This window comes from Macaca mulatta, chromosome 8, assembly GCF_049350105.2.
Source record: "Macaca mulatta isolate MMU2019108-1 chromosome 8, T2T-MMU8v2.0, whole genome shotgun sequence".
Classification (NCBI taxonomy): Eukaryota; Metazoa; Chordata; class Mammalia; order Primates; family Cercopithecidae; genus Macaca; species Macaca mulatta.
This window is the reverse complement of record NC_133413.1, coordinates 4,087,094-4,114,625: the sequence shown is the minus strand read 5'-3', so window position 1 is coordinate 4,114,625 and position 27,532 is coordinate 4,087,094. Positions and strand designations below refer to the sequence as shown.

Here is a 27,532-nt window from a genome sequence, read left to right as displayed (position 1 = left end):
ATTCATACATTACCCTGGACCAAAGCAGTTAGAATCCCAAGGGGGAGCAAGTTAGCAAATCTGCTTTATCATGCCGGCCTAGAAAGATCCTTGGATCAGTACAGTGGAATATCCAGTGCGATACCGTTTGTCAAAATTAGAAAGTAGAAACAGACTACCCTTTAGTAGGGAACTAGGAAAATAAAGCACTTACAGTTTTGAAGTAAATTAACAAAATTCTACATTTTTTTAATGTAACAGTCTCTCCCATAATACTCAGTATAAAAGCAAATTGAGGCCAGGAGCGGTGGCTCATGCCTGTAATCCCAGCACTTTGGGAGGCCGAGGTGGGTGGATCATGAGGTCAGGAGATCGAGACCATCCTGGCTAAAACAGTGAAACCCCGTCTCTACTAAAAATACAAAAAAATTAGCTGGACCTGGTGGTGGGCACCTGTAGTCCCAGCTACTCGGGAGGCTGAGGCAGGAGAATGGTGTGAACCCTGGAGGCGGAGCTTGCAGTGAGCCGAGATCACGCCACTGCCCTCCAGCCTGGGCGACAGAGTGAGACTGTGTCTCAAAAAACATAAATAAAATAAATAAATAAATAAATAAATAAGTAAAAGCAAATTGAAAGTGATACAAGCACACATGTGTCAAGTGATATTTAATATGTAACTACTCTTAGTAGTACTTTTTTTTTAGGGATATAAATACACACACATATGAAGCTTATAAAAATATAAATGGGAATATTACATTACAACTTTAGAGTGTGTGATAAGAGAAAGAACCAATGATTTGGTGGAGTGGAGGCTAAAAATGGTTGCATGTATAAGATTTTGTTTTATAAAAAGTTCTGGACTGGGCGTGGTGGCTCACGTCTGTAGCACTTTGGGAGGCCAAGGCGGGTGGATCAGCTGAGGTCAGGAGTTCAAGACCAGCCTGGTCCACATGGTGAAACCCCATCTCTACTATAAATACAGATAACAATAATAATAACTGGATGTAACAGCTCACAACTGTAATTCCAGCTACTTGGGAGGCTAAGGCACGAGAATCACTTGAACCCAGGAGGTGGAAGTTGCAGTGAGCCAAGATCATGACACTGCACTCTAGCCTGGGAGGGGGAGTGAGATTCCATCTCAAAAAAGAAAATTAAAAAAGTTCTGAGGCAAATAGGGCAAAATGTTAACCCTGGTGGCAGTAGGAAAATAAAGGTCTACGATCTGCTGTACTTTTCTCTATGTTTAATGATTTATCTTGATTATTTTAAAAATACACCACACATTCCATACCTTACACAAGGTGACATAAGTGTTTTCTTTAAATACGTAATATGTGCAAAACAAAGCAGTTGAGACTCGCGGGTAGCGTTTTTCTTTGCGTCCACTGTGAGTTTACCTCCCTTGCAATCAGTGTGCAATATGCAGGAAATAGAAAACTGTAAATCAAACCCATTTAGGGCCTGCTAATTTTTGCTGTTTTAGCTAAACCCTTTTTGATTCAACGGCCGTAAATAGGACTACATAGATCCTGCTGCCTCTGAACGTGAGTCCCTCCGGCATAGAGATATTTCAGTCACTCTGAAAAATACCTGGAAGTAAATAGAAGTATGGTAAAATTTTATAAAGAAGGGAGTTTGTATTACCCATTTTTGCCTTTGTGTTGATATTTTAAATAATGAAGTTTTAAAATAGAATTTTTAGCCACAAGTACAACACCAGAGCAGACCATTCAGATACAGGTAGAAAATGTCCTTCTGGTGTCAGCTTTTTTCTCTGGTGTGGCTGCTGCCACCTAGCGGGGCATTGTGTGAACAACACTGACTGCACCAAAGCTGCCTTAGATCTGCTTCAAATACACCTGTCAATGCCAAACTTATACTTAGTCTGTGTGCCGTAGAAAGCTTACATTATAAACATAGATCTGGAAGTCTCTAAAGGAATCCTTTTATCCTAAAACGGATAGCTCAGCATCTAGCTCACCTATCTCTCTGCATCCATGACAGACTGAGGTCCTGTGTGCTTTATCCCAGTCCGCACTCCTGAGTTAACTTCGGTGAGCCTCATTTTCCTCCTCCTTCATTGTCAGACAACACCGAGGCACATTTTGGTGGGGGTTTTGTGAAAGCGAAATGAGCTCGCTTACGTTACAGCTTTGGAGTGAGGACACGCTGGATGCACGGGAAGTAGCGCAACTGTGTTCTCTCTTGCAGCCTCCATTTCATTGTTTTCGACACGGAGATGGCTCATGACATCCTCAAGGTCTGGGACGGGCCAGTGGACAGCGACATCCTGCTGAAGGAGTGGAGTGGCTCTGCCCTTCCCGAGGACATCCACAGCACCTTCAACTCACTCACCCTGCAGTTCGACAGCGACTTCTTCATCAGCAAGTCTGGCTTCTCCATCCAGTTCTCAAGTAGGTGGCACAGCTTGCTTTGTCTTTACCTTGATATCAGAGTCTTGCCATGAACACAGAACGCCCTTCATTTGTATTCTCCAGCGTCTCCTTACACAGATGCAATGTGTTGAGCCTGATTTGAAGTTAGGAAAACGCACGTTGCAGAGAAGAGTTCTCTTCCCCCATTGCTGGGTTCATGGCTGAGGCCACAATAACAGAAGCCAGGTTAACAAGAGACATGCATAACCAAACTTATTTGATGTGCATTTTGCATGACACTGGAACCTTCAGAAATGAAGACCCAAAGAAAGAGAGAAAATTGTGTGTTTTAATGGACAGTCGTGCAGAAGTATGATTAGAGGATGAAAAGATAGGATTTAGTGGTGATAAACTGGGAGGAACTTAACAAGGCTTCTTTTCTCCGCTTCTTCCCTGTGTGTCTATGTCTTCATTCCTGTCCTCTGCATCCTAGGGGTGCCCTTCTGGAATGAAGGTTTCATGACCTGCTTCCGAGGAAGGCCAGATAATTATTCTATAGTCTGCTTCGGGGCAGAAGGGCAAGCGGAGGCTGGAGTGGCTTTGCTGCTTCTGTAGTTTCCTCAAAACTGCATACTTTGGAGTAGTGTGTTCTGAACACTGTCAATATCAAAGGAATAATTTGTTTTAGGGAAATCTGTTCATTATAAGGTCAGGACAGGCAACGGACCTACTTAGTTATATGAAAAAAAAAATGTATAACTTTAAAGGTTTCAATTAGTCAGTAAATGTCTAGACTTGGATACAAGACAGATGTGGGTCTCTACATAAATGTAAAGCCTGTCTTCAGGGTTCCCCTAACCCAGCCCCGATTCCAGGTTCTCTGTATGCCTCAGTCTGACTCCTTGTTTATGTAATGAAGTCTGTGTGCAAACAACCTGCTAATCAAACATGCTTTGATTCTCTACTCTCAACTTCCCGGTTCAGGACGGTCCTTGAATTTTTTTCCACCTTAGGGATAAAGTTTCAAGAAGCTAATATGACAGAGGAACCTCTGCTGAATTACCAGTGTGAAACCATATTTGCACACATGGACTATTATCTCCTAATGATAATTCCCATCTTTGCTGTCTAGCCCATTTTTGATGAAAGGTTTCCGAAGAAGGAAGGAATGGAGATATTCTGTGGCAGTTCAGCCTTTTATTGCCCTCCGGATGGCACCATGGAGAGATGCTATATAATTGGGCGGCACACAAGGTCAGCCGTCATCATAAAACAAGTAGAATTTGCACACAAACACGTTCAGATTCAATTTATCTCTTGGCAGATCACTGGCAAGTCATATTTAGGATTTACATAAGAAAATTGACTTCGGTCAATTTAATGCTTTAAAAGGTTGCTAATAAAATCGAGGTTATAGTCTGCACAATTTTTTACCTCTGGTTTCACTGTGCTCCGAAGCGGTAACTTGCAAACATGTGCCTGTGGAATAGTACTTGTACACGGTAAAATTTTCACTGGTCCTTCACAAAAATATGAAATTAAGAGTGTTCCAGCTCTCCTGCCTTGGAGGAAAAAAAAAAGTCCTTTACTCCAAAATTATGTCACTCTTGCTTTTCGTTGTGATATAAAATTTTCTTAATCTTTTGAAATGGTGGCAAGAGCAGATGGTAGATTTGTGATTCATTGGCCTTATTTGGCAAAACAAAAAAGTTGAGAAAGTTATGAGATTATGTTCTTTCTCCTCTTCTTTCCATTCTGTATTTTCCAGGCATTTTTTTCAACAGGTTTTCTTTTTTTAGCGTAGTTTTGGGCTCGCAGTAAGATGGAGTGGAAGGCACAGAGTTCTCACGTGCTCTCTGTCCACAGCACACAGCCTCCTCCACTGTCAGCATCCCCACAGAGCGGTCCATTTGTTGCAATCAATGAACCTGCCCTGGCTCATCATTATCAGCCGATAGCCACAGTTTTCTCTGGGCTCACTTTTGGTGTTCTGCATTCCATGGGTATATTAGTCCATTTTCATATTGCTGTAAAGAACTATCTGAGACTGGGTAATTTATCAAAAAAAGAGGTTTAATTGAGTCACAGCTCAGCAGGCTGTACAGAAGGCACAGCTGGGAAGGCCTCAGGAAACTTACAATCCTGGCGGAAGGGGAGGGGGAAACAGACACATCTTCCATGACTGGAGAAGGGGGAAGAGAGAGTGAAGCGGGGGGTGCTACATGCTTTTAAACAACCAGATCTCGTGAGAACTCTATCACGAGACAGCACTGGGGGATGGTGCTAAACCATTAGAAACCACCCCCATGATCCCGTCACCCCCTCCAGGCGCCACCTCCAACACTGGGGATTACAGTTCAACATGGGTGGGGACACAGATCCAAACCACATCAATAAGTTTGGAAAAATGCGTCTGTGGTCATAGCCTCACATAGAGTCATTTCCCTGCCCTAACAATCCCCTGTGTTCTGCCTGTTCATCCCTCCCTTCCTCCTAATTCCTGGCAATCACTCTTTTCACTGTCTCCACAGTTTTGTCTTTTCCAGAAAGTCATAGAGTTAGAATCATGCAGCGTGTGGTCTTTCACGTTGTCTTCTTTCACTTAGTAAGATACTTTCAAGCTCTAGGTCTTTTCATGGCTCTGTGGATCATTTCTTTTTATCACCGAATAATATTCTGTTGACTGGTTATACCACAGTTTATTTACCCTTTTTATTTTTTTCCTTGAGATGGAGTCTTGCTTTGTCGCCCAGGCTGGAGTGCAGTGGCAAAATCTTGACTCACTGGAGCCTCTACCTCCTGGGTTCCAGGGATTCTCCTTCCTCAGCCTCCCGAGTAACTGGGATTACAAGCATGCACCACCACACCTGGCTAATTTTTATATTTTTAGCAGAGATAGAGTTTCATCATGTTGGCCAGGCTGGTGTCAAACTCCTTACCTCAGGTGATCCACCTGCCTCAGCCTCCCAAAGTGCTGGGATTACAGGCGTGAGCCACCTTGCCCAGCCTGTTTACCCATCTTCGTATTGAAGGACATCTGGGTTGCTTTAAAATTTTGGAAATTATGCCTAAAGCTAACTATAAACAATCTGTGTGCAGGTTTTTGTATGGACATACGTTTTCAGTTCACCTGACTAGATATCTGAGAAGAGGGTTCCTGGATTGTGTGGAAAGAATGCACTTCGTTTTATTCCTGGCCTTTTAAAATCTTCCTGTTTTAACAATGACTGTTGAAACCTGGTCATCACTTCTTTTTTTCTATATGTTCTTCATGATTCTCTCTTCAGAGAACATCTTTCTAACTTGGGTTAAAAAAAAAAAAAGACCCTTTATTATAATTATTTGAGGATCATGGACATGTTTCTTCTCATATAATTAATTAATATATGAATGTTTAGGAAGAAATAAACATGAAGACACCATAAAAGTTTCTACAGAAGTGATATTTGCTTACTTTTATTTTACTCAGTTTTCCATGTGTACTAATTTGAATCATATGAAATTGTCATTTTTGTGTGCAAAAAATGATTGAATGCTGGCTATTTCACATGGTTTAACATAACACTTGGATAGGATCCATCCCTCCAGCCCTGTCATTAGTTAATAAATCCCAATTCTGGTATAAATTTTGAGAAATACTCACTTAGGAGCTAGAATATAACTTTGACTCTGAGGCATTTAAATGAAGGAGTTTCTGCAAAATTGTCTTTAGAAGTTTATTGAAAGGAAAAACAAGATATAAAAACTTAGAGTGGTACAACATTTAAAAAGCATAGTCTAGACTATAACTCTGGAAATGTGAGTTTCTATCTTGACCTCTAATGCTTTGAGACTGACCTTTTGTCTCTGTTCTTTTTACTTTATTTATGAAATGAGGATAGAGTATCAATTTCTAAGGACACGTCTGTCTTCCAGAATTCCACCCTGGATGTCATTTATTTTCCCTTTGGCCCCCAAATCTACTATTTTCTCCTCCTTTAACTACTCTGTGGCTCTCAAGGCAAACCTGTATTGGGTTCTTCCAATAAGGAGCTCCAGCAAGGGTGAAGAGCAGGGGTAGGAGGGCATGTCAGGGCACAGAGGCCTCGTATCCCTCTCTTCAGGTACCCCGGAGTCCGCTGTACCCCATGATCCACACGGACTGCTTTGCTCAAGCTGCCGCATTTACCACCTCTTTCCAGATTTATGTACTAATTCCAAGTAACCTTCCTGATACGGTTTGGTTCTGTGTCCCCACCCAAATCTCACCTTGAATTGTAATGCCCATAATGCCTATGTGTCAAGGGTGGGACCGGGTGGAGGTGGTTGGATCATGAGGGCAGTTGCCCCCATGCTGTCCTCATGACAATAAGAGAGTCTCATGAGATCCGTTGGTTTTATAAGTGTCTGGCATTTCTCCTGCTTGCGCTTCTCCTTTCTGCCACCCTGTGAGGAAGGCGCTTTGCTTCCCTTTCACCTTCCTCCATGACTGTAAGTTTCCTGAGGCCTCCCCAGCTGTGCTGAACTGTGAGTTAATTAAACCTCTTTCCTTTATAAATCACCCAGTCTCAGGGATGTCTTTATTAGCTGCATGAGAGGAGACTAACACAATCCCTTCTTCCTAGAATTTCCAAACCCAACCTTAGGCAAGAAACTCTCAAATTATCCCACTGGGAGTGTGTCATATGTGTCATAAGGAATTTTAAATAATACAGTTCTGTAAAGGACCTTGGCAAGCGTATGAAATGGCCATGAGTGTGCTACAATCATGGCTGTAAAATAAGTCATTTTCCTAAGACAAATCGTATCCAGTTCTAGCTCCCATGCATTTGAGTTGACAGGAAGTCAAATACCACTCTATTTTTAAAACCTGCTGCCAGTGTTGGATGGCCAGGGAATTGCAGGATGATTCAGTGAGGTGAGTACAGAGAGGGACTTGGTTCTACCTCTGCCCTAGTCGTTATATTCCCTCTTGCTCTCATTTGGGGGCCACTGGTCTGGACAGTCACAGTAATTCATCTCATGTGGTTCTCTCTAAGGATGTTGGGCTAGAACACGAAGACCCTGGTCTGACCACCCCAAAGCCAGTCATTCAGCCACTCTCCACAAAAGGTAGCTTGCCACTTCTGGGAACCATTGAGAATGGGGCACCAGTCGCCATCTCCCTGAGAACCTGATAAACATTTGACTCCTACACCTGATAAACATTTGACTCCTACACCTGGAGTGTAAATCGCATATCCTGGTTTTCTAGTTTTAGAAAAGAAGATTCCTATAACCCCTCAGTCATAATTAAGAAACCGACCCAGGAACCCTGCTTCATTGCAGGAGAAATGGGGCTGTTTTGTCCCCTTCGCTCCACCCACCTTCCTCCCCTCACTGGGGAATCCAGCTATGAAACTACATCAAGCTGGTGTCTTTCCAAGCCAAAGGTGGGAAACTCTTCACGAAGTGCAAAAGAGCCTGTCCATCACACCCAAGAAGCCGTCATTGCTCTTTTGTAGGTGGGAGGATGGAAATCTCTCATTTATTTGTCTTTATGAACCTGGTACCAAAAACAATGAGGAACTTTACCTATAAATTAGGTTGTGTTGTGATTCATAAACCATGCTAATTTTATAATCTAAAACATTGGAATTAGTTATGATTTTAAACATTCATAAATAGAACTCAAAAAGAAATGTTTTCCTTATATGATTGATGTTTTAAGCGTGGCCATTGTTGCCAAGCAAAAATGACATTTATTCAATTGTATTAAATTAGATTTCTTGGTAGGCTATTTTTACTTGATTCTATGTCAATAACATGTGAAATAAGCATTAGAGATATGATTAAATTATTGGAGAGAAAACAGTCATCTGAATATTTGTTTTCTTGAAGACATTTGAATTAGCATATTTTTCCCAAGCACAGTTTGAAAGTACATTTTAAACAAGAATTTAACATCAGGGTTGCACTACCTCTGTATCTTGTAATTCCATGTTACGTTGGAGCTTTTTAAACACTTATTTGACTCTTTCTTCTTGAAACACTGTCTTCAATTGTTTTTCATCTTATCATTCTCTCTTGTTCCTCCTTATTCCAAGGGCCACGCTGTCATTGGCTCTTTGCTGATTCACATCTTTCTTCCCTTGAAACTCTAAAGATCAGACGCCAGGAGGGCTTGTCCTTGGGTCTCCTTTCTTCTCTATCCATATATTTTTTAAGAAGCAACAAACATTAAGATACCCGTGAAAGTTTCTACAGAAATGACACTTCCTTACCTTTCTTTTACTCAGTTTTCCATGTGTACCAATTTGAACTGTATACAGTTGTCATTTTTGTAGGTAAGAAGTGATGGAAATGTTGGCAATTCCGTGTGGTTTAATGTAACCTTTGGATATAATCCATCCCCCCAATCCCATTACTAGTTAATCAATACCCAATTCTGGTACTCCTTAGGAAACACCAGTCAGCCTCCCAGCCTTCTCCCCTGAGCATCCACCTGCCTTCTTGACGTCTCTGCTTTGCTGCAGAGATGCAGAGAGGCAACTCAACACCTGAAACTCAACCACGGCCCTTCTTCATGCCTTTCCCAGTCCTGGTCCCCTTGTCGTCTTCCCTGTTTTGGTAAAGTTGACTCCATCCTGCCAGTGGCTCAGGATGAAACATTTGGAGCCATTTTTAGACCTCTCTAGATCTCACAACACACAGAGAATCCAACAATGCATTCAGCGGGGTCCCTATTCAAAATAGATCCAAAATCAAATTCTCCCAACCTTGCCCTGCCGCCTTGGTCTATGTGGCTGGGGGTCTGAGCCGTCTGCCTTGCTCACGGGCTTTCTTCTTCCTGCACCTGCGTACTTTCTGGCCCAGCTGAGCACAGGCACCCAGGTGAACCTTTTCAGTGGCAACTCTGGCAACACCTCACTTCTGCTCAGAACTCTCCACTGTCCTCTCATCTCAGCCAGAGTGATTTCTCATTCTCCCCACTGCCAAAAATAAAGGCCACAAAACCCTCTTTGAAAACTTCCCCCAAGCAGTTTTCAACATCGTCCTCAATCACCATCCTCCACTCTGGCAAAGCCTATAGAAACCTGTACTCAGATGCTAGCCTCTCTCAGCTTGGGTGTGTGTTCCTGTTACACACTGGACTGGCCTTCCCCACCTTGTTGTACAAGAAACTCCAGTGTGCGCTTCTCACGTTTGAAGGTTTCTTTAGCAAAGCCAATCATGTTGTCACTTCCAGTTCCCAAACACAATGTTTATACTTCTATAATAGTGCTTAGCCCATTGTGGGTTACCATTTTATTAAAAGAGTAGATTAAGTTACTTGAGGGCAGATGGTCTTTGTTTTCCTAGAACATGATATATAATCAATACTCAACAAGTGTTTGCTAATTAGATATGCTTGAAAATTTTCCACGTGCATAAATATTGAAAATGTTAGTATGACTTTGATTGCATAACGAATACCTCTTCATCTACTGTAAACAATATGTAACTGAGTTACAACTGCAAATTGTAACTGAGTTTAACTTAATTCAAAATTTTTCATAGTGAGGACTTTAATGATAAATGTGTAACTGCAGTTTCAATAATGATATGGTGTGGCTATGTCCCCACCCAAATATCATCTTGAATTGTAGCTCCCACAATTCCCACGTGTCATGGGAGGGACCCAGTGGGAGGTAATCGAATCATGGGAGCAGGTCTTTCTTGTACTGTTCTCATGATAGTGAATAAGTCTCATGAGATCTGACGGTTTTATAAATGGGAGTTTCCCTACACAAGCTCTCTCTTCCCTGCCACCATGTAAGATGTGACTTGCCCTTTCTTGCCTTCTGCCATAATCGTGAGTCCTCCCCAGCCATGTGGCTAACTGTGAGTCAATTAAAACTCTTTTCTTTATAAATTACCCAGTCTCGGGTATGTCTTTACCAGCAGCATGAAAACAGACTAATACAAATAGCAAGAAATTCTTTCCCCTCTGGATTATTTTATATCCAGTGTTGATAAATAGTTTAAAGTAAATGGTTTTTGTATAATGTTTATTACCAGAAGTACTTGATACTGTAGACTTGCTTTGGTTAGTAAACAATACATTATACCTATTTAATAAAATGGCTGCATCTGTGTTGACCTGTTAAGTGTTATAATTCTTGATAAAGTTATTTTACTCGAGATTACTTAAAATTTTGATACCAGTTTGAAATCGGGCAGAATAGTTTTATAAAGTTCAACGATCATTTTTTAAGTAACCACAGTTTTTAATCTATCACCTGGTGAATTTTCTTCGTTAAAACTGATCTTTTTTTTTTTTTTTCACGGCTTTAAAATAATCTTGGGGCAGGAACAACTGTCTAGTAGGAGGATGGAAAGGCCAGGCACGGTGGCTCACGCCTGTAATCCCAGGACTTTGGGAGGCCAAGGCAGGCGGATCACGAGGTCAGGAGTTCGAGTCCAGCCTGGCCAACATGGTGATACCCCGTCTCTACTAAAAATAAAAAAATTAAGAAATTAGCCAGGCGTGGTGGCATGTGCCTCTAATCCTAGCTACTTAGGAGGCTGAGGCGGGAGAATCGCTTGAACCCGGGAGTCAGAGGTTTCAGTGAGCTGAGACGGCACTACTGCACTTCAACCTGGGCAACAGAGCGAGACTCCATCTCAAAAAAAAAAAAAAAAAAAAAAAAAGAGGATAGAGAAAGTCCTTGCTTATCTTCCATGCTTCATGTCTATGTGCATTTGACGGTCATCCATGAAGTAGGGTTGTGTCCCAAAATTCCCTGTATGTGCATTTACCTTCACTTTACTGGAAGACTAAATTTTCTCCACTAGAAAAATGAGCTTTGGAGGCTCATGAGATATCCAAACCCCATTAAAGGGCCACTGTCCTGCCAGCGCTGCACAGCGTGTAAAACAGAAGGACGTGAACTGACTACTGCAATTATGTTAATTGTAATCAGCCTAACACTTTTCATTAAAGCTTAATTACCATTTAATCATGCATAAAACTCACGAAAATGGAGTTCAGCACACAAAGCTGACCTTTACCCTGGGGGTTAAACAAACGCTCAGCGTGGCACTGTCAGCCCCCCCAGTCCCAGGGAAAAATGGCTCTGCAACCATGTTGCATTCTCAGGTTTTGCGAGATTGATTGCTCCGTAAATAATGGTAGTAACGTAACAGCTACATGACACCTCTCCCTAATTTACTTTATTGAAAGATAATTTAATAGGTACATTTTCATTTTAAAACATCATTTGTTGTTTATTATGGGAGAGGCCTTTGGTGCTGCCCGTGGCAGAACAGGCTGGGACTGTTTTGTGGGAGAGAACAAGCTGTAAACCTATGTGGTTGACGGCCTGAGTTTCTATACAAGGGCAGCACAAGACAAGTGTAGCTGGAGCCATCGCTCCCCTCTGCTCTCAGCATCTTCCTCATGGGACTGGTAGAGAAGTGGCCATACGTTTTTATGGTTGACCACTTAAGATCATAGATTGTGAACAGCGTAGGCCCAAAGAGAGCTGCATCCAGCTTTCCAAACCGTGGACACCTGGTCCATGACACAGATGGGAAGAACATGTGTTGAATTGATTGAAACTAAGACGCTGGTTTAGCTGAAGTTCTAAGTCTTGTATTCTGGGGTATGACAGGATTTTAGCTGTGATGCATTTTCTCTAATATTAGCAAGACTGATTATGAATCGAAGGAGAGAATCAAGACATGTAAAATGGCACTTCTCCTATTCTTGAGGATGGAGCTTTAATACTTATTACTCAATAGAATTTCAGCTTCTTTCTATACAAAAATACTAGCTAGAATATCACTTATGGCCACCTTTCTGCTGTCATGAATCCAGCTCACATTGGGAGGGTGTTTGTTCATACCTCAGGCAACAGTCATTTCAGGCCTCACTGTTCCCCAGGACCTTGGGCATAAAATTTTCTGATAAGTCTCAAACCCCCAGTCAACACAGGAGTAGGTAGGCAGAGGTGGACAACATTACCTCATGGAGAAAGAAATGGTCCACATTTAATTCACTGGATTATCATGATGTCTTTACACACATGTTATTCGGAAACAAATTGCTTCAGTAATGAGAACGTAGAAAATGCCGCTCACCCAGACAAACATTGAGAGGAACCATCTGACCACACCCTGATGGGACAAAGTCGCCCTGGCCTCATTGTGTGCATGACGGCGCTGGTGTAATCGTTTTGAAGTAAAAACTTACCATCCATTATTCACTCATTCATTCATTCTTTCACGTATCAATTCACTCATCCACCCACAAATATCCTGTCTCTTCCTATTGTGCCCTGAATACCCCGTGGGCGTTGGAGATCAATGCTGTGGGAGGCAAAGATTGGCCCGTCCCTCATAAAACTTCCAGGAAGGGCAGACAGAGGCAACTGAGCCCACACAGGGCAATGACCCTGGCTTCACGGAATCCTGTTCCCCTCTGGTATAATCCTTATCTCTGAGGCTGTGCCGTCTGCTGCTCTTTGATCTCCCAACCCAGTGAGTTAGGACTCTGTACAGGACCCTATGGCCCCTGCCAGGGCCCTGCACATCCCATCGATGCTTGGCCCAGCTGGGTGACCTCAGCCCCTGCCTCTGTACCCTTTGGTCTCCCAGCTCCACTCCCATGAGCTGCTGTGGGAAGCATGCAGTGTGCTCCGCCCCACCGGGAAACCCAAAACATCAGACGTCAGCCCATTATTCTATACTGCTGCTTCTCTTTCCATCCCTGCCTCCTCACTTTACATCGGCGCTTTGCTTTTGCTGGAACACATTTCTTCCCTATCAGCGGCAGTTCCATCCTCAAAATCCAGTCTCTGACCAATGTGTTGTGTGCCCTTGTCCTGGGAGCTCGCTGGCCCAGCATCTGCCCGGATTCTCTCCTCTGGACTCTGGAGACCTCCTGAGGAAACCTTATATGTGGCAGCTTGTTTACCACTGTACCTGCATGGCTACCAACCACGCAATTGCTCAACTGCCACCATTTATTTTTCTAGCAAACCCTTGCTCCAATGCAGCTTCGTATTTCAAATCCTCCCCTCTTTCCTCAAATCATCCAATGCATCAAGACCTCTTACATACAGATGATCTTGTGGGATATGACCCAGTGGGATGTCACGCCTCGTGAGAGGCAAAGCTATCAGGGTATTTCCCTTCATTTCCTTCCAAGAGTCATGCAAGCTAGCAGCGAGCCACTCTTTCTCAGTCCTGTTACCTGAGAATTTCGCCCGCTTTCCCAGGCAGTGGTGGTCCTCCCACAGACGTTCCTGCTGGCTGCCGTGGGGGTGACCTCTCAGTGGGAGCCTCTTTCCCTCCTGATTTTCACCCTTCGCTCTCTCTGGCTCCTTACTTCTAGAATTTGAATATGCTCAAGTCTCTGACATTTAAAAGTAATACATAAAACTACCATCGTTCACATTTGAGTGTCAGCTTGTTTGTCTTCTCCTTTTATAACAAAATTTTATACCTTAGTCTGTGCTTGCTGTCTGCATTTCTTGACCTCTAAATTATTCCACAACCCACCTGGTCTTGTATTTCTACACTCATCACTCTGTAATTACTGCACTTGTCGCTGTCATAAATACCATGCACCTCAACCAATTCACCTGAGGGTGGTCCTGTTTTTTTGTTTTGTTTTGTTTTGTTTGTTTGTTTTGACAGGGTCTCACTCTATCACCCAGGCTGGAGTGCAGTGGTGTAATCTCAGCTCACTGCAACCTCTGCCTCCTGGGTTCGAGCGATTCGCCTGCCTCAGCCTCCTGAGTAGCTGGGAGTACAGACGCCCGCCACCATGCCTAGCTTTTTTTTTTTTTTTTTTTTTTTTTTTTTAATTGAGATGGAGTGTCCGTCACCAGGCTGGAATACAATGGATGATCTTGGCTCACTGCAACCTCTGCCTGCCGGGTTCAAGCAATTCTCCTGCCTCAGCCTCCCAAGTAGCTGGGATTATAGGCACCCACCACCACGCCTGGCTAATTTTTGTATTTTTAGTAGAGATGGGGTTTCGCCATGTTGGCCAGGCTGGTCTCAATCTCCTGGTCTCAGGTGATCTGCCCGTCTCGGTCTCCCATAGTGCTGGGATTACAAGCGTGAGCCACTGGGCCTGGCCAGGTGGTCCTCTTAAACGGCCCCTTGGAGAACTGTGGTGCTGCTGCCTTTCTGCCTTACAGCCCTCTTTCCTCTAGGTTTTCATGATCATCCCTGGGAGCCTCCTGACTCCCTGGCTGCGATTTTGCCTCTTGTCTTCTGCTTGCCCTTGAGAGGCAGGTGTCCTGGGGGGTTGGTCTCAGGATATCAGGTCTGCTTTCTGCACATACTCTCTCTTTGCAAATTAATTTCTCCTCCAGGCATGGATGTGGATTCATAAGGCAATAACTTCAAAGCTCTCTATTTCCAGCTCACATCTGCCTCATGAACCTCTAAGATGCCAAGTAGATAAGTTCGTTTGAACATCTTGCAGACATCTAAAAATAACACATCAAAACTGGACCCATCTCCATGGCCAAGTGCTGAATTACCTGCTGTGGCCTCTGAGGAGACGGAGAGGCTGATCTCAGTCGGCGTTTCTCTTACCCCGCCGAGCTACTGCGTCACCCGGGTCTCCACCGAGCAAGACCCTAGTCTAAAGGACTGTGCAGAGGGTGCGACTGCATCCAAGTTGGGCTAAAGAAAGGCCATGCTGGCAGAAGGAAATGTAAAAGCTAGGGCCCTGCTTTGAGAAAAAAACCTCTTCAGCTTCTCACTTACATTAGAATAAAATCCTAGCACAGCCTCACATTGGCCAACATCAGGTTTCTCAACCTTCACTCCTCTCCTTCACTCTTGGTTCCTGACAGATTATTTATTTGTTCTTTTTGAGCCTTCACATTCCCAGGTAACAGGAGTGTGCTGCTCCCTCTAAGACTGAGTCCCTTCTCCAGCCCCCTCTGTTCACATGACAAATTGCCGTTAAGAACCACTCCATTTGGGAAACCTCTCTGATCCCTGAGAGTAAATAACGACCCATTTTATATGACTCTTACACTCCCCCCTTCACAAGATTCATCCCAATTATCTGTATCACGCTTGGTTGTTGCTGAATATCCTCGCATACACAGGTCATAGATACTTTGCACTGATTCCTGCGTTTACCATTTCTGCCTCACATTTGACACCTAGTAGCATTTTGTCTTTCCTTGTTTTTTCATTATTTCTGGTGTATGTGTCTGTGCTTATTTTCTGATTGTTTCTTATTTTTTAGTTATTGGTTCTAGTGAGAGTGTAAATTTCTTAAATGAATTAACTATTATTTTTAATATCTCTGTTCTAACAGTGACAATCCTTAAAATGGTTCCAGCTACAAGAGCAGCTATTCAACAGATACGTGTTGAATTGCATTCTAAAGTGTCTCCTAAAGATGCTTTTCCCATATAATTTACATTCTCACGGAGGTGGTTAAAATACAGCTGGGGTGTGGATCCCGGTAGTATATTTGGCAGCATTCCTCATTATTAAAGAACATATAAGCTGTACCGATGTTAGCAATTCTGACACTGAGTACAAGAAAAAATGTATACCAACACACATACACACACACACACACACACATAATATCAGTATAATTTTTAGAGTAGGCAAAACAGAGGCACTGTTTCTGGGCTGGGGTTTAGTTCCATCTTTACCAGCTATGTAACCTTAATCATGTAGATTAAATTCTGTTAGCAATCATTTCCTAGTTATTTAGGTTAAATTAGGGCATAATACTCTTTTTATGACCCCACAGTTTTGATGAGTACTTCCCTCAAAAGAAAGAAACGAAAAAACCGTTTGATTTGTAGTTTTCTCCAAATTTAAATGATTGTTAATATTTATTCTCTGTTCTAGAGGCATCTCGACTCCAGGGGAGCATTATGTGATAAATGATTCAGTGTGCAGTTCTCAAATGAGATTTTTTCCCTCTCTTTGGCCTCCTGATCGGCTCACTCAATTCAAACTGACAGAAGTAAGATTCTCCTGACACTTGTGTGGCAAAAAGGCATATAGCGAGTGGAATTTTGACTTAGAAACAGGAAAAGATAGAACACAAGTAAATATCACTTTATCATGCTAACGTTATAATACCAGATCTTCACATTACTACACCACCTGAGGTTTCCATAACATATTGAAATTCTAAACCAGGCAGTTATTGTTAATAAAGAACCGGTGAATTCGCAGAGAACGTTCCGTAAGAAATCTAATAATTATTTCCTCACCTCAAGTCTGCCTTGTGTCAATATACAGATTTTATTGTTCACACCTGCTGGAGAGGTGGGAATCAGTTTAATCATATTATGGAGATGAATAAATGTTTAGTTAAAGGATCTTTGGGAAATAAGGGTTGAAGTTTCAAATTTTGTTTTCATTGTTGTTGCTATGAAAAAAAAAACTAAAGTCTCTGAATAAATGAATGAAGGATCTTTTAGTTTTATGAGGATGCAAAAAATAGAATTTTATGCTGCAAAGTTTAAATATTAGTGTTACTATTAGATAAAAAGTGTTTTTAAAATAACTTTAAATAGTGTACTATTTTTAAACACCAAAGAAGAAACATACTTGGTTTTCCCACAGGTGTCTAATCTTCACATGATGAAAGCAAAACTGTTCATGTTTTTGTATCAGAGAAGTCACAATTCATTTATTAAAGAAAGTTAGTTGACTTTACAATGCAGTCTTAATAACTTAATTGAGAAAAGTGATTCAAGTACTGTTGTGAACAGTATTAACCTATCATATTTTTATGTTTTACATTTTCTAATTTGGGTAACTATATGGTATCTGAAAAATATAATTTCACACTAAAATATTAAAACATTTATTTGTAAGAAATTTTAAAAATGACTTGTACCTATTACCAAAAATGAACATTTACTATAGACCAGTAATATTCTCTTTCCAATAATTGATTATAAGGTTCTTTGATTTAATTTGAGATAAACCACGACCCAATGTATCGATATATAAATAGGGGAATTAGAATACAACTATAAAAATGGATGAAGCAAGGCTGGGCATGGTGGCTCACGCCTGTAATTCCAGCACTTTGGCAGGCCAAGGTGGGCAGATCATTTGAGGTCAGGAATTCGAGACCAGCCTGGCCAACATGGTGAAACCCTGTTTTGTCTAAAAACACAAAAATTAGCCAGGCGTGGTGGCACACACCTGTAATCCCAGGTGATCGGGAAGCTGAGGCAGGAGAATCACTTGAACCCAGGAGGCTGGGGTTGCAGTGAGCTGAGATCGCGCCACTGCACTCCAGCCTGGGTGACAAAGTGAAACTCTCTCTAAAACAAAATAAGTAACAGTTGATGATGCAAGAGAAAACATTCAAGTACTATTATTACACAAAATAGGTGACATCTGAATTAAAAATGAGGATTTGTGGGTCAAGGAGATTTATTACCTAATTTAATAAATGTAATGTCCATAATACTTGAATATTATGTCTTTTATTTAATTAAAAAAAACTTTTTCATGGAACTCCCACTGAGTTTTTGCTTGCAACGAAGTTCACATTCCCTCTTGCACAAAACGAAAGCAATTTACTTATTTCTGTTACATACATTTTTGTAGATTGTAGAATTCATTTAGACTTATGTTTGATAAGTATACTTTATACCATATTTGTATAGCTCTTAAGTACTTGTTAAACACTAAGCTTATTAAAGCACATTTTCCACTTTGAAACATTGCAACGAACTCTTGAGGGGCAGATCACACTGGGTATTCCATGTTTGCTTGAATAATCTCATTATTTTTGTCTATACTTCTGCTTTAATACCTGTGCTTCCACTGACAGACTACAATCTTTCACATTTTCAGAGGCTTTAACATGTCTGTCTAGGGAATCCTTGTCCTTTGATTTTATTTGCATTTTTTTTTCTTCTGGCCCAAAGTAATAGCATTTATAGAGCCTCTTGGTTAAATAATAATTATGTTAACTGGAAAGGACACTTTGTTTGGTTTAGTATTTATTATTATTCAAAGAGAATGGTCATTATCCCCAGCAATGGGTGATGCTGGAAATGGATATTGTCATCTTCAGATTTACCAGTATTTGTCAGGAATTTCACAATCATGAAATTCATACCGCATCTGTCATGAAGGTACATTCAGAAATACATGATTTCTGTGCCACTTCTTGGCAATGTTTTAATCTCTCGGAATTTTGAAATTAACTGTGTGTATATATATATTTTTTCACATGAGCATAAATTTAGAAATAAAATGGTTTGCATTCACTGTGCATAATTCAAGTGAATACTGCAATTCAAACATACATAACTTTCACTTTTGTAATTGAACTTTTTGTATTTTGGGGTAATCATAGATCCACTTAGAGTGGCAAGAAACAAAACAGACCCTGCACACGCTTTACCCAGTTCCCCCAAGGGTAACATTCTCTAGAACTAGAGTTCACTGTCACAGTTGACGTTGATACCATCAACAAGCAGGACATTTCCCCCCAGCAATAGGATCCCACGGACTGCTCACTGATAGCCGTACCCATTTCCCTCAGTCTCCATCCCTTCTTAATCCTGGCAGCCACTCATGTGTTCTGCACTTCCGGACTCTTGATCATTTCACAAATGTTCTGTGGAGGGAATCAGGAAGTGTGTCGTCTCTCGGATTGGCCTCTTCATTCAGTACCTTTCTGTGAGTGCCAATGGCACCAGCTTGTGGTATGCATCCAGGGCATATTCCTTTAGATTCCTGCAGAGAACTCCAGGGAATGGAGGCAGCGGCTGGTTTAATCACTCACTGCCGAAAGACACCTGGGTAATTTCCAGGTTGAGACTCCTATGAGTAGAGCTGTGGTGAACATTCACGCGCAGGTTTTCTTTTTAACATTATTATTATTATATTTTATTTTTCCGTAAGTTTTTGGGGTACAGGTGGTATCTGGTTCCATGAGTAAGTTCTTCAGTGGTGATTTGTAGGATTTTGGTGGACCCATCACCCAAGCCGTATATACTGCATCATATTTGTTATCTTTTTCATGGGAACATAAGTTTCTACTTCTCTGAGATAAATGCCCAAGAATGCAATTGCAGAATTGAATGTTTCCCTTTTAACTGCCAAATAATTTTCCAGAATGGCTGTACCATTTTACATTCTCACCAGCAATGCATATGTGAATCTGTTTTTCTGCCTCCTATGAAACATTTGATATTGCTTTATAGATGATATAGAATTGTCCATAGTATTTACACCATTTAGAAAACATATATAGTATAAATTTTAGTTTTAGATGTGCTTATAATGATGTGGTGATATCTCTGCATTTATTTGCCTAATGGCTACTAATTTTGAGCATCTTTTCATGTTTTATATTTCTCATCTGTATTTCCTCTACAGTGAAATGGTTTTTTTTCTTTTTTTCTTTTTTTCAATCCTTTGTGCATTTTCTAATGGGATTTTATTTTTCTTTACTCTTGAGTCTTGAGCATTCTTTATATTTTTAAGGCACCAGTCCGTTGTCAGATATGTGGCTTTCAAGCATTTCCTCCCAGTCTGTAGCTTGTCTTTCCTTCCTCTTCACAGGGTCTTTTTTAGAGCAAAAGCTTTTCTGTGTTGATGAAGTCTCATTTATCCATTTTGGCTTTTATGGATTGTGCTTCTGTTGTCATGTCAAAGAGCTCCTTGCCTAACCCTAAATCTGGAAGATTTTCTTCTATGTATTTTTTTTTTCTTAGAGGTTACAGGTTTATTTTCTATATATAATGTAATGGTTTGGGTTAGGTCGAGGTTTCTGTTTTTTGTTTTGTTTTCTGTAATACTCAAGAACCATGTTTACTTTGGGAAATATAAAGAAAGGGATTGTCAAAAGTATTTATTTCCCTAAGCACTGCAACCATCCTCAGCCTCTGTTCTTCAAGGTGGGATTTGTTCTCGGTGGACCCTGTCTGTAGTTATTGAGCACTTTGACATTTTCAGAAATGAAGTGAGGAATGTTTACCGTCCAGGCCACTGTTGTTCCTCTGGAGTCTGGGCTGAGTTGATGCACCCCGATGGCGGCGGAGGGTATACTCCTTCTGCGTGCTTTCCAAACCTGTTCAGCCACTGAAGCACGGAGACACATGTCACAAAACTCCAGCTGCTGCAAGACCCAAAGCCGGGGAGACTTACAGAGGCGGCGTTTCTATTCTGGGCTAGGATCTCACCCTGAAGAGCAGCTTTGGGAAAATGGTAACCTAGTTATATGCATAAAGAGTTCAATTCACGGTGAGGAAGCAGATAATAAAGCACTTTTTCAATTTTCTTAACTCAAAACCATGAGAATTAATGGGAAAGAGCAAGCTAAGGAAAATGCCATATAAATGCAAAGAAATTATTTTATAATTACAGTTCTGTACCGGGGAGGAGCCAACCTTTTCCTTGAAGAACCAGAGAGTAGCTATTTTAGGCTTCGCAGGTCCTGTGGTCTCCAAGGCAGGTCCTCAGCTCTGTGGCTGTGTAGCCCAAGGGCAGCTACAGACAACGCATGTGTGAGTGGTCAGGGCTGTGTTTGAATTTCGTGTGTCATAAACTAATATTTTTATTTTGATATTTTTTAACTATTTAAGAAATGTAAAACCATTCTTAGTTTTCAAGCTACAATACTAGCTGGTGGGCCAGATTTGATTTCCAGTATATAGTTTGCCAACTCCTGTTTTAGAGCGTTAAACACAAACTCAATCAGCGAGTGCTTTAATATTTGCATTAGACTCATCAATTTAGTAAATCTCAGGATGGGGTAGAAACTCCAGTATTTCATCTGTATACATATTAAAATCTCAAGTAGGAATTTGTGATGTCAAATGAGAAAAGATGAATCGTGTTTAACTTAACTAATCATTGTAATGGAGTTGTAATGTCATTTTAAATCAAATAACCTACCGCTTACAGACAAAGAAAAGCTAATATCAAATTGAAAAGTCCAATTCTTTTGAATACTTAAGAATGGTGTGCATCGTGTGTTCTCATTCTTTCATTCATTCACTAGTTCATTCAGGCCATCGGGATTACTGAGTGTCTGTAAACCTGCCAGCCTCCTTGCTGAGAGCTAAGCAGGACTGAGTGAATGAAGTCAAGATTCCTGCTTTGCAGAGCTCGCATGCTAACTAGAAATCCACGAGCTTTCAAAGAAACTCATAAATGCCTATGTCTTCCATTCTGTAATCAGGTTATTAATTTTAGAAAAAAATCTTTTAGATTATTTAGGTGTCTTTGTTAATACCTGGAATATGAGTCCATACTAATAAGAATGTTTTCAGCTCAATATGACACTAGCCCTTGTAATAACAATTTGTCTTGTCATAAAAGCAGTGGTTAAGATACCTACTTTGTATATAAGTGTCAGGTGCCTGTTGCTTCCTTAGAGCTCAGAGTGCCTTTGTGCCTAACCTAGATTCATCACTCAGCTATTAAGTCTAGTACCCATTAGTTATTTTTCCTGATCCTCTCCCTTTTCTCACTTTCCACCCTCTGGGAGACTGCAGTGTCTATTATTCTCCTTTATGTGTCCATGTGTTCTCATCGTTTAGCTCCCAGTTATAAATGAAAGCATGCAGTATTTGGTTTTCTCTTCCTGCATTCATTGCTAAGAATAATGGCCTCCAGCTCCATCCATGTTCCTGTAAAGGACATGATCTCATGCTTTTTATGGCTGCATAGTATTTCATGGTATATATATACCACATTTTCTTTATCCAGTGTATCATTGATGAACATTTAGGTTGATTCCATGACTTTGCTATGGTGAATAGAGCTGCAGTGAACATATGCATGCATGTGTCTTTATACTAGAATGATTATATTCCTTTGGGCATATACCCAATAATGGGATTGCTGGGTCTAATGATATTTCTGTCTTTAGGTCTTTGAGGAATCACCACACTGTCTTCCATAATGGTTGAACTAATTTACACTTCCACCAACAGTATATAAGTGTTCCTTTCTCTCTACAACCTCACCAGCATCTTTCATGTCTTGGTTTTTTAATAATAGCCATTCTGACTGCTGTGAGATGGTATCTCATTTTGGTTTTAATTTGCATTTCTCTAATGATCGGTGATGTTGAATTTTTTTCACATGATTGTTGGCAACATGTATGTCTTCTTTTAAAAAGTGTCTGTTCATGTTCTTTGCCCATGTTTTAATAGGGTTGTTTTTGTCTTGTAAATATGTCTAAGTTCCTTATAGATGCTGGATATTAGACCCTTTTCAGATGCATATTTTGGAAAAATGTTCTCCCTTTCTGTAGGTTGTCTGTTTACCCTGTTCATTCTCATATCCTGTCTTTCGTATTCCACATGCAGCCCATCCAGAAACCTTATTGGACATACCTTTAAAATATACGAGCATGAGGCCCTGTCTCTCCACTCCACACCACCTCCCATGTCTGAGTTTCCTCCAGTCTTCTTCTTTGCCCCTGCAATAGCCTTCCAGCTGGTCTCACAGCCTTCACATGGTCCCTCCATGGTCTGTCCTGAACACAGCAGCTACATTAATTCTTTAAAATATAAACTCCCTGCCCTTGTAACATGTTCAGAACCCAGCAATGGCTCCTGGATCACTGAGTCAAGCCCCAAGCCCCTTGCAGCAGCATGCAATTCTCCCCTTACCTGGCCCACTTAGTGCCCTCGCACCTCCCTTGTAAGCCTCGTCACCCACCCACTTCTCAGCTCCAGCCCCAGGAATGTCCATGCTTCTCCAACAAGGCACTAGGCCCACCATTTAGGATCTTTGATAGCAGTTTCAGTTCTTCTCAGTAGCCTTGGCCCCAGGTACCCACATGGCTGATTCTGTCTCTATCTTAAAATATGTGTCATCTCAGGGGAACTTCCATGACCCACCCACCTAAAATCACCACCAACTCCCCTCCAACACTCTCAATGCCATCGACACTGCTCTGTCTTCTTTATCCCAAGGCACTGCTACTATCTATAATATTTCACTTATTACTTGGTTTTATTTTGTATTGCTATCTCCTCCCTTGAGAATCTAAACTCCACAAGGGCAGGGATCCTAATTTGTTGATTGGTATGTCCCAAGTGCCTAGAACTGACATGCAGTAGGCACTCAGAAGTTTTTGTTTGTTTGTTTGTTTTGAGATGGAGTTTTGCTCTTATAGCCCAAGCTGGAGTGTAATGGCACCATCTTGGCTCACTGCAAACTCTGCCTCTCAGGTTGAAGCAATTCTTCTGCCTCAGCTTCCTGAGTAGCTGGGATTACAGGCATGCACCACCAAACCCAGCAAGTTTTTGTATTTTTAGCAGAAATGGGGTTTCACCATGTTTGCCAGGCTAGTCTCAAACTCCTGACCTCAAGTGATCCACCCACCTTGGCCTCCCAAAGTGCTGGGATTACAGGCATGAGCTACCATGCCTGGCCCTCAGAAGTATTTTTGAATGAAGGAATAAATGAAGGAATAATAATGAAAGTTCTCCTACAAATATTTTATTTTCTCTTATCAATTTACTGAGTTTTAGGTAATGTAACATTTTGCTAGTTAACATTCTATTTTTGCATTTGTAAATGTTTTTGGACAAGAATTGAAAAATCTCCTCCTAACATAGCCACCTTGGAAAGGAAAAATTAAAATAAGAATCCTGTGACTCAGAATGTTCTTACAAGAAAAGATGCCTTTGGTTAAATAACATACACAAGGTGTCCCTTTTCTGAGTTAGGAATTTAAACATGCAGACATCTAAGGCGGATTCTCTGGGTGTTGACAGGCATATGGGTGGTTGCAGGATCCAGTTCTGGAAGTGTAGGTGTTCTTGCAAGACACATATGTTGGAGGTGGGATTCAGAGTCAAAAGCAAGAAAGAACCAGTGTTGTTAGTTCATTTGTCAGTAGACATAAAGCAAAAGGGGCAAGATTATAGCTTTTATAGTGGATGCAATAAATCCTAAAGGAGATATCTTTTATATGTCTACAAATATGGTCGCTAGAACTGGAAGCAGCAATAAAAAGTTAGGAGAGGGGGACAATGAACTTATTTCGGGATGGCTGCAACATATACCATTGGGGCACAATATCTGCCTATTGCCATCGCTCCAACAGTTGTGGTTTTCTTTTCTTTTCTTTTTTTTGAGACGGAATCTTTCTCTGTGGAGCAATCTCGGCTCACTGCAACCTCTGCCTCCCAGGTTCAAGCAATTCTCCTGCCTCAGCCTCCTGAGTAGTTGGGATTACAAGTGCCGCCACCACGCCCAGCTAATTTTTGTATTTTTAGTAGAGACGAGGTTTCACCATGTTGGCCGGGCTGGTCTGGAACCCCTGACCTCAGGTGATCTGTCTGCCTCGGCCTCCCAAAGTCCTGGGATTGTAAGTGTGAGCCACTGCGCCCGAACCAGTCGTGGTTTCTATAAAAATGTGTACTTGGTCACATGGAGCGTGCTTTATAACATGCTACCTTTTATAATGACCTACATTTTTGATATACTATTCATTAGTTTTTAACCTGACATGCAAAATATAATAATTTTGTACTTGACATTTATTCCATGTCTATAATTTAGTTGGCTCTGCAATAGCATTTTCGATCCACTTCTAAACATTTCATAGAAATACAGTGCCATTAGCCATTTACAAAATAAGCATCACTAAATTGCAAACAGAGTTTTCTGTAATGAAGTCTAGATATGGAAATTGATTAGATTAAAAAAAAAACAGAAATAAACACCACATTCTCTTCTTGCTTCTTGGAGCTCATTGTAAACGTCTATTATTTCTATTTCAATCAAAGTTTACCTTACATGTTTGAAGTTAATACATCAATGCTTTAATTACATGTTTACATTATCTCATATATGCGTATGTATGTATGTGTGTATTTATACGATTATAAACTTATTTTCTTGAGACTTGATTATTTGAGTTACTTTTTTTTTTTTTTTTTTTAAATCTCACAGGCCAGGTGCCATGGCTCGTGCCTGTAATCCCAGCACTTTGGGAGGCCAAGATGGGTGGATCACCCAAGGTCAGGAGTTCAAGGCCAGCCTGGCCAACATGGTGAAACCCCATCACTACTAAAAATACAAAAAATAACCGGGCATGGTAGTGGGTGCCTGTAGTCGCAGCTACTCAGGAGTCTGAGGCATGAGAATCGCTTGAACCCGGGAGGTGGAGGTTGCAGTGAGCTGAGATCGTGCCACTGCACTCCACACTAGGCAACAGAGCGAGTCTCTGTCTCGACAACAACAACAATAAATAAAAGGAACTCACAGTTCGTCTTTATTCTTCATATCCTTTGTTACATCATGATAAAGCTTATAATAGTTACTATTTATTTAATGCCTATTAGGGGCCAGTTCTTGGGCCAAAGCCACTTCATTCAACAAAGATTTTTTGAGAACTCACTGTACGCTGTACACTGTGATGTTGCTTGGTTTGCCAACGAGCAGGACAGTTACAGCGTCTGAGCTCAGCAAGTGCACCTTCCAGAGAAGGTAAAAGCAGACCGAGGTGGAGTGCCAGGGAACAATTTCTCTGACTAGACAAGGACAGGGAGCCTCTAAAAAGCATTTATCCTAGAGCTGCAGGAATCAAGGAACACAATCTTGAAAATATGGTATTTAAGCTAAGATTAATAGAATAAGTAGAATTTAGCCAAGTGAACAAGAGAAGAGGATAAAATTGTCCCTAGCAATGGACACATGTTTGCAAAAGACCCAGAGATGGGAGAGAATGTGTTAGTCAAGGCTGTTTGGCAGTAAATAATAGAAATTTACCAAAATTATCTTAAGAAAGAAAAATCAAGTATTGCTGACATGAGTAAAAAGAGTGAGGGAGCCTGAACCCGGGAGGCGGAGCTTGCAGGGAGCTGAGATCGCGCCGCTGCACTCCAGCCTGGGCGACAGAGCGAGACTCCAACTCAAGAAAGAAAGAGAGAAAGAGAGAAAGAGAGAAAAAGAGAGAGAGAGAGAGAGAAAAGAAAGAAAGAAAGAAAGAGAGAGAGAGAAAGAAAGAAAAAGAAAGAAAGAAAGAAAGAAAGAAAGAAAGAAAGAAAGAAAGAAAGAAAGAAAGAAAGAAAGAAAGAAGGAAAGGAGAGGAGAGGAGAGGAGAGGAGAGGAGAGGAGGAAGGAAGGAAGGAAGGAAGGAAGGAAGGAAGGAAGGAAGGAAGGAAGAAAGAAAGGAAGGAAGAAAGAAAAAATAGAAGAGTGAGGGAATTGATTGCAGGCATACCTGGCAGAGGGGCTTCAATAATGTCACTGAATTTTCCCTGCTGTCTGTCTCACACTTCCAGCCATTTCCCGTATTCTTCCTAAACTCCAGTTTTAAAGGACTTCACAGGTGGGAAAATTATGTCATTTTTATTCAAATTGGGATATTTTAAGAGTAAACACGGATGCTGTTCATCATTATGCTGAGACAACAGGTGCAAGCCAGTACTGTCCTGGATAAGGTTGAACAGGTCATCACCCTAATTACAAGTTAATATTTCATTCCTCCTATCACAGTAAAGGTTTTAATGAAAATCTTCTCTTGTTTTCATATTTCATTCTTTAATTTCTGTTTGTCACACTCCTACATCTCACTATTTTGCCCAGGCTGGTCTCAAGCTCCTGGCCTCAAGTCATCCTCCTGCCTCGAGCTCCCAAAGCACTGGGATTACAGACAGGAGCCACAATGCACAGCCAGTGTTGTTCATGCTTGAGTGTCGTATGTGCGGTTTGATGATGTTGATGTAGAAAGTAAACAGTTGGCGACCTGCAGATTTCGGGAGGTGGTTGTAATGGGGTTGAGAATTCCTAAGTCGTCAGCACATGCTTTCCTTCTGGAATTATGAAAATGCATGCATTCCACGGAGATCCTGGGCCCCCCTTGCGAGTTTTTGACCTTGCCTAATTTTGTACAGCACATTGGAGGTTTCATTGTGATTCTTAGTGAATCGATGTGTAAGTTGGTTTTTTGTTGTTGTTGTAGTTTTTGTTTTTTTAGTGTAAGATTTCATTCTGTGTCTGCGCATGTTAATCTCAACTGGTGGGAGATGTGGTTTAAATGTTTTCCACTGTTCTATTTTAGAACTGGGGGCGGGGGCCTTGCCTGCTGACCCAGGCTCAGAGGCCCCCTCTGGCTGATCTTCTGCCCACGGGGAAGGGGGAATGTCCTGGGCCATTCTCTGGGTATTCAAGACCCTGCAATCCTGGCCCAGATGGACCTGAGCTTGTCTCTTAGGGTT

General features: G+C 41.3%; 1 protein-coding gene across 1 annotated transcript in view; it reads left to right on the top strand.

Annotated features, from left to right (window-relative positions):
• CSMD1 (CUB and Sushi multiple domains 1) overlaps window positions 1–27,532 on the top strand; it is a 2,034,615-nt gene that overhangs the window by 1,698,596 nt on the left and 308,487 nt on the right. Inside the window, exon 26 of the mRNA XM_015144705.3 lies at window positions 2,197–2,399. Coding sequence (XP_015000191.3) covers window positions 2,197–2,399 — 203 coding nt within the window. The remainder of the gene's footprint in view (window positions 1–2,196; window positions 2,400–27,532) is intronic.